The sequence below is a fragment of the Ictidomys tridecemlineatus genome, chromosome 1 (assembly GCF_052094955.1).
Source record: "Ictidomys tridecemlineatus isolate mIctTri1 chromosome 1, mIctTri1.hap1, whole genome shotgun sequence".
Taxonomy (NCBI): Eukaryota; Metazoa; Chordata; class Mammalia; order Rodentia; family Sciuridae; genus Ictidomys; species Ictidomys tridecemlineatus.
Window position 1 is genome coordinate 182,095,205 of NC_135477.1, and position 12,115 is coordinate 182,107,319.

Genomic DNA, 12,115 nt, shown 5'->3' on the forward strand with positions numbered 1-12,115 from the left:
GAAGCATCCCTTTGATAGAGATTGCATACGTTTAAAAAAAGTTAATCACAATTCATATAGTAGAAAATATGAAAAATACAAGGAAATTTAAAAAAACAAAATGGCACATCCCAACTGATACTTTTCTTATGTTTTTTTCTTCTATGCAAAAAAAAATGTAGTCCTTAGAAATCCCGATAGGTAGAAGATGGACAGGGACCACTGTTAAGCATTCTTGAAATTCTCTTTCTTTTCCTCTCCGTTTTATTAGGACCGGCGAGTGCTCCCGACTGTCAGCCTGTCGCCTGTCGCTCGCCGCTCGCGGCGATCTCTAGGGGGCGCTGTCCCGAGTCGGGAGGGAAGCAAAAGAAGGCGGTGCGAAAACGCGTTCGAACGTGGGCCCCGCTCCGGCCCGTAGCCGGCGTCTCCAACATGGCGGCCCCGCAAGATGTCCACGTCCGGATCTGTAACCAGGAGATCGTCAAGTTCGACCTGGAGGTGAAAGCGCTTATCCAGGTACTGTTCCCGGGCCCTGCCGGCCTCGCCCTCCCGCGGTGCCGAGCGCGGTCTTTTCCGGGACCCCTCGCGTCCGCCCCACCCCCCGCGCGCCCGGCGGCGTCCCCGAGGGTGGCAGTCGCCGCCTGGCGCAGACCGCCCGCACCTCGCTGTGGTCTGTGAATGGAGAAATCGAGTAAAGGGCCAGAGGCGGACCCAGGCAAAACCCGGACCCGGACGCGGAAAGTCCGGGGGAAGGCTCCAGCGAGCGCCTCCGCCCCGCCGGCAGAGGGTCCCCTGGGCTTCGCCGAGCCTTGGGAGGGTCGAGGCCGCGGTGCAGCGAGCCGCTGAGCGGAGGAGGCCGAGTGGGTCCGCGGGTGCACAGGAAGAAACCGAGAGTCCAGACAAGCTGCTTCCCTTTGCTAGGAGCGCCTCCCGATAGTAGAGGTAGATTGCAGAGGTGGCGACCAGCTGTGGCTAAAAATGAAGGACAGCGGGTCTCCCCAGGCAGACCAGCTGCAGAACGATCCAGGCTGAGTGAACCCCAGACAAGAGAAGAGGCTTGGTGCCAACGTTGGAATTTCCTGAACTTCACTTCTCCGATATACAATCTCCTGAAGGTCGGGGCCAAATCTGGAAAAAGAAACTGGGGATTGGATTAACACAAATGAATGACCGGGGTCTGAGTGTGTGGCTCGGTGGTAGAATGTGTGCTCAGCATGTGCAAGGCCGTTTAATCCGCAGCACCAGGAAAGAAAGAAATGACCCTTTTAAGCTCTCTGAATTGCCTGGACCCCCTTCTCCTTCTAGCGCTTGGGTTCTTGTGGTTGCTAACAAGAAAGAGTGGTTGTAACTAGATGTATTACACTTTGACCGTGTTCCCTCTGCTCCAATGAGTGCCTTACACAGATATATGGCCTTAGGACAGGTGCTGTAATGATGATATTGAGGTACAGAGAAATTGAGTAACTTTTAAAGATTGCACAGTCAGTTCTTACAGCCAGAATTTGCACATAATCTGGATCTAGAGCCTGCTCTGAAACCTGGCCCCAGTGATTCTGAATTTATTTTCAGAAACAAATTCTAAATCTACCCTTAAACATGTCTGTAAACACTGTGACTTATAACAGATGGTTTGTAAAATCAGATCAAGTTAATCTTCTCATACTTTGCCAGGAATTTAAGCATTCTGGTTTTCAAGTTGGAAGGATCTAAAGTTACAGTATTACTTTTGGGTGCCCATTCTTGTTGGACATGCAAGCTGCTTTAAGTCTTCATGCTGACTGGGTGATGCTTTGTCAAACTTAAGGGGCTAATAATTGGGTCAAAGCATAGTTATGATTCTATGTACTTGATATATTTTTTTTTAATTTTATGGTGTTGGTGATCAAATCCAGGGCCTTCCACATGCTAGGCAAGTGCCCTACTATTGAGCTATACCCCTAGCCTGCTCTTATATTATTGGTTCAACATTAATCTAAAGAAGGATGAGGAAAATGCAAGAGATAATGGTTTTGCTTGTGTCACAAAGGTAAACAGCAAAGATCAGGATGAATTATAGTTAGGCCAACCTTAGTGGGCTGAGTCAGCTTTCTTTTGCTGTACAGATGACATGATTTCATTTTGTTGCCACGAGAAAGGCCCCTCATCTCTTCCATGTCTCCTAGGATATCCAAGACTGTTCTGGACCCTTAAGTGCACTTACCCAACTGAATACTAAAGTGAAAGAGAAATTTCAACAGCTACGGCACAGAATACAGGTGAGTGTGGCTGCAGAACTGAGATGTGGAGAATGGGTCACAACAAAGAGAGCTGTGTCCCCTGTGTAGTCTCTGCTTGAAAGTTGTCCAGGTCCCTCAGACACTAGCTGGAATGGGTCATTACATTTGGAGAGCCAGGGTGACTGCTAACTTCTCCCCAGCGAGGGAGCAGTGAGGAACTTGAATACCAGCTGGAAATTTTGAACTTGAAGACCCTAAGATCACTTCAGCTATTCTCTCTTGTCTACTGCTCTCTCTGGCCCACTCATTCTCCACCTCAGTCTGTCAACTGCTTTTCTTGCATGTGTCTTCCTGTTTATGGAGGCATGGGTCACATTAGTATGCCTGCGTTCAGCGATGGGCTAGGTGTCTCTCCAAGCACACCAGGGCGTGAGAAGGAGCAGTTGGAGCAGTGGAGCCTCTCCACTGCCTGCCCAGCAAGTGTGAGAGGGGTGGCAGGGTCTGCCCATCCCTGGTGACTCTACAGGCATTTGGTCTTGCTCCCTGTGGTAAAGACTTGTGCCTCGAGTATGATGTCACCCGGAAGCCAGCCGGCAGCTTTGTTGGTGTTCAGCAGATGAAGATAGTCTGTTCCAAAGCTGCAGAAACACTGGCCTGTTGGGTCACAGGGCAACAGGATGTTGTGTCCTATATGTGTGGCCTTCCTGGGGGTCTTTAGTTCAATTCTGAAAATATGCAGTTTTTCCTGTAGAGTTAACTTTAGAATTTTAGCAGTCACTCTACCTAGCTCATCTCTTTGTCTCTATCTCTGGCACTTACAATCATCTTAATTTTTGAAAGATTGTTACTTTCATGGTTTATGTTTGTGTGCGTATGAGCAGAAATAAGTTGCTCAGTTATACCCCTTATTTGTTTCTGTCCCCCACCCTTCACACAGGTACCCATTTTTCATTTTTTACTTATGTATCTTTCCAGAATTTCTCTACTCAGATATTTAAAAAGACAAATGTAATTTCTTATTTATTTTCCATTTCTCATTTAAAAGTTAGCCTAATTATAACACCACTTTTGTAAGCTTACAGTATGTATTGGAGGACTTTTTACACCAGGAATTAAAGAGCTTCCTTGGTCTTTTTGTATAGCTGTGATTTGTTTTGGCCTCTTCTCTATCAAGGAGGATTGATTTGGATTGCTTCCACTTTTTTTTTTTTTTTTTTGCTTTCAAAAGCAAATTTATTGCCTAAAAAGCTTTCTTCAGGTAATCCCTTACACCCTCTACCTTCAATACAAGTATTTCCTTGTTCTGCTTAAGTATTTACATGCTTACCTAATGTTTATTTTCTTCACTAATTTATGTAAATTGCCTCACTAATATATTTACATATTTACTGTGCTCCTTGTCCCCATTAGCTCCTCAGCACAGGTATGTCTGCATCTGTCAAGGTGACAGGCTCATACCCAGTGAATGAATAACCCCACCACAATTCTAATCTGCATTCCTGTGCATGAACATGTTCTCTTCATGCCTGGAATTATATAAGAGATTTCTGTTTGTTTGATGTTTTTAGCTCTTATGTGATTGTCTTTTTTGTGCATTTGCAACAAAATTGTGATACTAGAAGAGAAATGGCCATTTATTCTCAAAATACACTGTTCTAAAGGTAGTCAGTATTGACTGTAAATGTCTTATTTCTCAACCTGGAATTTGAGAATTACTCTACCCCCTTGCTTCTCTCCAGAACTGATGCTGGTTCTCTGTGACAGAACTCCAGGCAGCTTTTCATGAGGAAATCATACATTGCTCCCTCCTCTCCTCCATGTCTCCTCTCCCTGTGCCTCCATTCTTCCATTCAGTAATTCAGTGCCTACTACATACCAGGCATGAGGGATAAAGGTAGCGAACAACAGTTCTGCCTTCGGTTTTCATCCTACTAGGGAATTTTAAACAAACAGTTATGCAAACATCTGATGACATTTGCAAAAATTTTCCAATTCACAATTTTCTCTGCATTAGCTGGTATTTGGGGAAATAAATTGGAAGTAATTTCTGAGCTATTGAAATGGTGGATACATAACTTGTTCCAAATCAGCACATGGCAAATAAGCATGTAAATAAATAAATTAGTATACAAATAAGCTAACAGAAAGGTTTTAGATGAATAGCTGGATTGAAACTGGAACTTGTTTCAATTTGTAAACAAAAAAGTGTTACTTGAGACTTGAGGTGCAGGGACAGCTTTAATTACTGTGTGCTGACGTCATGGGGGTCAGAGATAGGCTGTTTGCTGTTCAAGTCTGCAGCTCCTACGCAGGCTGGAGTGTGCTGGTGTTGGTTTCCGGGCCATGAGCCTCATCTTCTGCAGACCTTACTGTGAGGCTGTGGCCTAGCCCCAGGCTGGTCCCTCTGCTTCTGCTGGTCTCCTGAGATTATCAAACCTAGGCACGCTTTCTATTAATTTCTCTAGATTTGAACCCCAGATCAATTTAGAGCAGCTTCTCTAATTATAAATACTCATGAAGTCTTGCTTTTTGTTGCTTTTTTGTTTTTGCATCTCTGTCCAGAACCCCATAGTGCCCCCACTGTGTCTCTGTTTTCACTCTGTTGATGGATAGATATTTTCTAGACCTCTTTCTGAGGTTGTGGCCTTTCATGGGTCCTGGATTTGTGATGTTTTCAGTTCCAAATCTCAGCCTCAGATGGCCTGAATCTTTATTTTTCTGTCCCTACATGAGCTTTCAAACTCAAACTCTTCGTAACCATTCTCTGATGAACTAGGGACAGTAGCCGAGAGAGCGCATTTGGAAAGGTGGCCATTTGATCTTCTCATGATGGCTAAGTGTGGGGTCAGTGGCTTTCCACGTCAGGCATACCCTGGTCATAGGGTAGCAGCTCCCACATCCTTGCGGGCTGAGCACTCTGGCTTGAGATTACTACTCACTTTTGGGCCCTGGGGATTTTCCTTACTTCTTGCAGACTGGGCTGTAAACTTAAAAGGATATACGTTACCTATCCTTCCTGGATGTTCTGTTTTAAGGGGGGGGCTTCAAGTGCCCTTATGCACCTTTGCTAGAAATAGAAGTGCTCTTCTGTTTTCATATCGGCTTTCAAAACTATCTAACACAGAGCTGTTTTCTCCTTGAAGGAACTTGAGCAGTCAGCTAAGGAGCAAGACAAAGAGTCGGAGAAGCAGCTTCTACTGCAGGAAGTGGAGAATCACAAAAAGCAGATGCTCAGGTAGCAGGGCCTGGCCTCACGCCAGCGCCTCTGGGTCCCTTGCTCCCATGAAGCTTAGGGGAGTATTTGCCTAATAAACCCAGGCTCATTGAGTGGTTTTGACAGGGCCGAGGGTGCTCTCCAGCAGTGATTCTGCAGTGGAGGGGGCAGGGGAGCTGTGCATAGTTCACACATTTAACATCATACTGTATTTTATATTTTCGAAACAAAACAAAACCCATGATTAGTTTTATAATACAGGGTCAATTTTATTTAAGAGTAATTGGTACTAGGAAAATTTTGAGGGAACAAAATTTTAGATAACGTTATCTAAAAAAAGTCACACTAAAGATGTAAATGAGCTTCTGTTATGTCCAACAAAATGGAATTTTAATCCAGCTGTGTGCCAATCCTGACTATAAAACCACAGCTATGTGCTACTTTTTAAAACAATTATAACCTTTGTTCCTGTGTGTGTTTGTGTATTTATGTGGTGCTGGGGATGAACTCGGGGCCTCATGCGAAGGAGGCAAGCACTCTACTCCACTGCACCCTAGCCCTGAGCTATTTCTTGATTTGAATTGAGAGGGGAATAACTTTTTGAACTGGATGATCTGATAACAGGAAGCACTACCTTTCCTTTCACATTTGGCTTATGTAGTGTCATCTCGAAGGGTAAGGGTGGTTGTTGCAGAGATTCTGTGGGCTCCAGGAGCTTTCCCAGTCCCTGGTCTTGGGGCACTCTCACCTGAAGCCCTGCTGTGTCTGTGTGCCTGGGGGTTTTCTCTAAGGCCCTCTTCCTTGGCTTTGCTTCTGAGTCATCTTCCAGCAGCATCCCCGCTGGCCGAAGCTGCGTGCCCTTGGGGAGGCGCTGACTGGTGGACAGGGTGGGTGGATCAGTGTCTGGGGCTTCTGTGTTAGTGACTGCTACGTGTTAGGATACTTTTGCTTTCCTGTTCCACTGCGTATACTCCCATTTCAACCTGGAATAGAGAGGAGCCTTGTGTCAAGTTCAGCAAGCTGCTCCAGACACGGTCAGCTCAGGACAGGCTTGAGCTGCGAATGGCCATGCACGATGTGGAGCTGGCTGGCGTAGACGTGGAGGTGAGAAAGCAGTGCCTGAGTACGTATTGGTGGCTTCTGTGGTGGGGACAGTACTTGAGCAGGCTTGGATAGCCATACTTGTTACACTGTGCAGTGAGTATCTGTTTACCTGTCCTCACCCGGTATATTGTGAGCCCCGGAAGGGCAGGCACTGTGCCCCCTGGTTGCTGCACACCGGGCCTTGCAGAACTGTCTTGCAAATTCTTTGAAGATACAGTTGATTCTTTTAAGATGGCAAGTGTGAAGTGGCATGGCAGGTGCTGCACAGCATCAGAGAGTCCTTGGGAGACCTTTGGCGTTTAGGTGTTATTAGAAACCACCTGAGTTCATGTGCTCTGCTTTGGTTTTGAATATTTCCAGGGATTAGTACAGTTGCTGTGAGCTGGTACGTGGGAGCATGGGTTTCATCCCCAGAGGGGTACAGTTTACTTTTTTTTTTTTTTATGTTTTTTGCAGTGCTGGGTCTTGAACCCAGGGCCTTGAGCATGCTAGGCAAGTGCTCTGCCACTGAGCTGTATCCCAGCCCCACAGTTAGCTTTTTTATGGTCTGTTAGTTGTATTGCTATATCTCAGGGAGCTGTTCACAAATTGGAGTTGTAACCCACAAAGTGGATTAGATAAAGAATGTAAATAAATCATGTCAATAAGGCCCCTGCCGATACGGTGTATTTGCACTGCTCTTGAGTGGTCTGTAAAGAACTGCAGATCTTGGAGAAATACTGACAAAGGTGGTGTATTTGGTCTTTTTCCTTCTATAACAACACACATTCACTGAGCAGCTAAGTGTTCTTCCAGTGATGAGAAGGGGCGTAGTGGTTGAGGCTCTTGAGGAATGGCTGCACCAAGACACACACAGCAGACCTCTAATGCCTTAGAGGTCACTTGACAGAATGGGGCTTTTTGTGCCCAGCTGAGGGGTTGGATGCCACCCTGCAGTCTGGAGGTGTCATGGGGCTGTAAACTGTGCCTGCAAGGAGGGTGGCAATGATAGGACATCCTGGAGACAGCTTCTGGGGTCCAGAGGAGAGCTGTTAGGACCTGAGCTACGTCAGTTGCCAGGGCAACTGAGGGGCAGGGATGGGCGCCACAGGCTACGCTTGGAAGGACGGACTGCTCTGACAGCTGGCTGATAGTCGGGGGAGTTGACGGAAACTCAGATGGGACCCTTCTTCTTTCAGCAACCAGACCTCCTGGAGGAAAGCCAATCTCACCTGCAAAATGGCAATTGACAACCTAGAAAAGGCAGAGCTTCTCCAGGGAGGAGACCCCCTAAGGCAAAGGTAACCTGCCTTTTGCCTTTCTGGGCTCAGATAACAGGTAACAGTTGGCCTGCTGTCCAACCCTCTATGGGACAACATTCATGCTTAATGTTATTATATTTTTAAAGTATGAAAGAAGTGTATGCTTATTGGTAGTAAATGAGTAAAATAAAGAAAAATGCCACTTACAGAATGAGCATAGCTTTGATCTCATTGCCCATAAACATTTGGCATATTGCCTCCTCTGTTACTTTTCCTTTCATATCTTTTACAAAGTCAAAATTGTACTATATATAAATTTAGCATCCTACACTTCTGCATTTTGAACTATGGCACAAAGACTCAGTTCTTTTTTTAAACAATGCACAAAACATCACTTTAAAGTGCCCAGAATGCCATCGTTTAGCCAGCTCCTGCTTGCATGTGTCCCCGAGTCTGGTTTTTCAGTGCGGTGAGCGGCACACCTTAGAATGAAAGGCTTTATCCATGTTTTGGATGGTTCCTTGGGAAGCATCCCAGGCATGAGATTGCCGTGTCAAGGATGAACGTGTCTAACGTGCTCTGCAGACGGCGTCACTGATTCCGTCCCTGTTGTGCTGTCACAGTCTGCACAAGCCCCGTCTCTACACACACCCTTGCTGGCACTGACCAGTCATTTAAAATGCCCGCTAATGTGATAGACGAAGAATTGGGGCCCTCGTTTGAACATGGGGCTTTCTTGAGGGCGTTTTAGTTGACATTCTTTCCCCTCCTCTGGGCTTTTAGGAAAACCACCAAAGAGAGCCTGGCGCAGACGTCGAGTGCCATCACAGAGAGCCTCATGGGCATCAGCAGGGTGATGTCGCAGCAGGTGCAGCAGAGCGAGGAGGCCATGCAGACTCTAGGTGAGCCCAGCCTAGGCGGGAGTCTTCTCCCAGGGCCTCCAGCTCCAGGGTGGCTGCCCCCCCACTTTTGCCCAGGGCTCCTTCGCCTCTGCCCACCTGAAGCTTCCTGGCTTGTGTGGCATCTTGCTCGTGAGGTGAGGTGACATCTCGGCCCTGTCCAGAGTAGGGCACACTGCTCCTGCCTCTCCTGTCTGTGCCTGCAGGTGTGCCACAGACAGCCCCCCCCCCCCCCGCAGCGTTTCCAGTAGAGCATTCCCAGGGCCTCAGGGATTCTGGCCCTCCCCTGGGGACTGTGTGCCAGCAGCCGGGGGTAGGAGGCCTGGCGTCTCGTTTTCAGTGAGTGCTCTGGGGTCCTGTGTGACCAGGCAGGTTGGGAATCACAACTGCTGTCGAGGTGCTCCTGAGCATCATTTACCGTGAGCTCCTTTTCCCAGGACCAGTCAGAGGCTGCTGAACTTGGAAGAGTCACAGTAGGCAGAAGTAGAGAGCATGGTAGTGTGCAGCCCTGATCGCCCCCTGGCTCCAGCCGGTCTATCTGTCATTTTCAAAATGCTCTGTTTCCTCCGATGATTCATTTATTAGCTTAATTTTGTGAAAAGGTAAAATACATAACATGGTTAAAGGAAAGATGCTGTCCATGTGCTGCCTGGTAGAAACATAATGGGAGCCATGCATGTGACTTGGAATTTTCTGGTAGATACGTTATAAACAGTAAAAAGAAATGTGAAGTTAATTTGAATGATTTATTTCATTTAAGCCATTATATGTAAAATATTCCCATTTCATTAGGCAGTTAGTAGTAAAATTATTGAAATAGTCACTGCTCAGTGTCCCTGAGGGATTGGTTCAGGAACCACACAGATGTCAGGATCTGAGGGTGCTCAAGTCCCTCATGTAAAATGGCACAGTATTTGCATACAACCTACTCACATGCTCCTGTGGACCTTAAGGTACCTCTGGATGATTTACAATACCTAACACAGTGGGAATGCTGTGTAATAGTCGGCACGCTGTGTCCTTCAGGGGAATAGGACAAGAAAAAAGTTTCTACATGTTTATTATGGATATATTTTTTCTCCACACGTCCATCCTGAGGTTGGTGGAATCCAGGGGTATGGAGCCTGAGGAGGTGTCCCCTCCTGCTGTCTTGAGACCACGTGTGTATTTTATACCTCCAGATCTCTCAGTTTGCATTCGCCATATCTTACATGGTCAGGAGTCATGAGTGTGTCGCGGCTGTTGTGTTATCAGTGCAAAAGGTGCCCAACTGAGTAGAACAAAAAGAAAATACAACAGACCACTGTCCTGAGAGGTCAGAGACCCCTGACCTTCATCCCTCCGGTTCCCTCTCCAGAGCCCACCTGGGCTTCCATTTTCTTTTACATCCAGGGTCCTCCAGGCTGTGAACACAAGCAAATGAACATCCCCAATGCCCCTTCCTTCGCAAGCGGAGTGGCTGTCACCTTTAGCTCCTGCCTTCACATGCGACGCTTGTTCAGTGGATGTTCTGAGGACACCTTACTGGGCTTTGTAGGTGAAGCTGGCCAGGCAGACCTTCTTCTCTGAGTGTCAGGCGCATAGTCTGCACTCAGAATGACTCCTGACTTGGCACAGTGAGCCCTTAAGGGACACAGACCTCTTAGGAGTCACCCAGGTGGAGCATAGGTGTTAGTTACATCTTTAAAGCTGCAGCCAGTGTCCAGGACTGAAGGGCTGGCACATGGGATGACTCTTGCCAGGGCCCAGGCCGTCCTTGCCTTTGTGTGGATTGCAAAGAGCGCATCTGACCTCAGGTGTCCTGGGGGAGCCACAGCTCACAGGTGGAAGGTACCGGTGCCCCCAGCCCATGAGCTGACCTAGCCTCATGGCACCTGTCCATGATCACCCAGTTGGTTTGGTGGCTGGTGGGTCTTGGTAGAGCCTGTCTACTTTGGAGAGCTGAGTTTGGTGCCTGGGTGGCCCACCTGCCTCCCTTCTCCTTGCTAGTGTCCCTCTTCCATACTCCTGAGCCAACCCCATCAGCTGACTGGGCTTTGGGAGGAGCCTCCCTGTCCGGGCCGTTCTCTGCTCCCAACGCAGTGTGCATTCTTGACAGCCAGCGGCAGCAAGCTCCTGGCCACACGTGCAAAGGGTCTCTTGAGTCAGGCCCTTCCTCTTCTCTTTCAGTCAATTCTTCGCGGACCATCCTGGACGCAAACGAGGAATTCAAATCCATGTCCGGGACCATCCAGCTGGGCCGGAAGCTCATCACGAAATACAACCGCCGCGAGCTGACTGACAAGCTGCTCATCTTCCTAGCGCTGGCCCTCTTTCTGGCCACAGTCCTCTACATCGTGAAGAAGCGCCTCTTTCCATTTCTCTAACTTCCGGGAGCAGCCAGCTTGGTTCTCCTCAGGCCCCTGTCTCAGGAGCCATCCAGCCCCAGCTCCGGCCAGGCTGCCAAACTGAGCCAGTCCCCATCGGCTCCGGTTGCTCAGCGGGTCAGGGAGGAGACTCGGCCCCCAGCTTTTCTGAGGTGACCGGTGTGTAAAGGGCAGGCAGAGCAACGGGCTGCTTGTGTGACACAGGGAATCCAAGGGCACTGGGCAGTTGAGCACTGTGGGTGGCTGCCACAGGGGCACCAGCTCCAGATGCCCTGCCCCCCTGGAAGCTTAGTGCCCAGTCTGATAGGGGGACGAGAGAAGAGGTGGAAGAAGGGTGACACAGACTCCTGGTCATTCCTTGAATAAACCGGCTGTATTCAGTAGACGCGGTGTGTCTGTTTCTCAGAATTCACTCTGGGATCCATGTGCCTCTTCTTGTCCTGGTTTCTCAGACATGAATTTAAACAGTCTGTCCATTTGTTCAGTAAAGCCTTGTTAGGCAGCTGTGGCACCATGTCCCAGATGCTGCTGGTGGTTACCGAGGTTGGGAGGCCAGCACGCTCTTCCCTCAAGCAGCAGAGTGTCTGTCGGGAGGGGCCTGCCGACCGCTCCAGCAAGGTGACTCAGGCCAATGTCTGATAGTGCAGAGGGAGAGGCTTTCTGACCACAGCAGCCTGGCAAGTCCAGCACTGGGCAGTGACTGTGGGGCCAGCTGACCCCTTTCTGATGTCCAGACCAAGTGGAAGCAAGGAGAGGGAAGCCAAGGAAAGCTGAGGCCCACTTGGACCCGAGTTCTGCCAAGGCTGGGGGCAGGGCCTGGGCCTGGCCAGTCCTGGAGGTGTCAGTGTCTTCTTGAGCTGTAGGCCTGCTTGACCTCACACTTGAAGTCCCCCTCCCCACTGCCCCAGAGGACCTGGAAGGGGTGATGTGGAGGAAGAAGGGTCAGTGGAAAGAACATGGATTTTGGACTTGGTTGAAGCACTGGGCTTGGAGTCTGGGGCTCTACGATTGGTGCTGATACACTACCCAGAGTGGGTTACCCATTTGTAGAGTGGGGGTGACCGTTGGTTTAAAGTTCATAGTCAAATTGAGAATC

At 48.5% G+C, this 12,115-nt stretch overlaps 1 protein-coding gene across 1 annotated transcript; it reads left to right on the forward strand.

Moving 5' to 3' along the window:
• The first annotated feature begins 335 nt into the window (after positions 1–335).
• Positions 336–11,402, forward strand: Bnip1 (BCL2 interacting protein 1). Its single transcript, XM_005334115.5, has 6 exons — positions 336–495; positions 2,142–2,234; positions 5,339–5,430; positions 7,692–7,793; positions 8,538–8,656; positions 10,823–11,402. Exons 1-6 carry the CDS (start codon positions 412–414, stop codon positions 11,017–11,019), a joined length of 687 nt encoding a protein of 228 aa, XP_005334172.1. The 5' UTR covers positions 336–411; the 3' UTR covers positions 11,020–11,402.
• Positions 11,403–12,115: the final 713 nt, after the last annotated feature.

Coding starts and splice junctions, on each gene's coding strand:
- Bnip1 (XM_005334115.5), top strand. CDS start 412: ATGGCGGCCCCGCAAGATGTCCACGTCCGGATCTGTAACCAGGAGATC. Junction 5,431..7,691: donor CACAAAAAGCAGATGCTCAG/GTAGCAGGGCCT, acceptor TTCTTCTTTCAG/CAACCAGACCTCCTGGAGGA. Junction 7,794..8,537: donor GGAGACCCCCTAAGGCAAAG/GTAACCTGCCTT, acceptor CTGGGCTTTTAG/GAAAACCACCAAAGAGAGCC.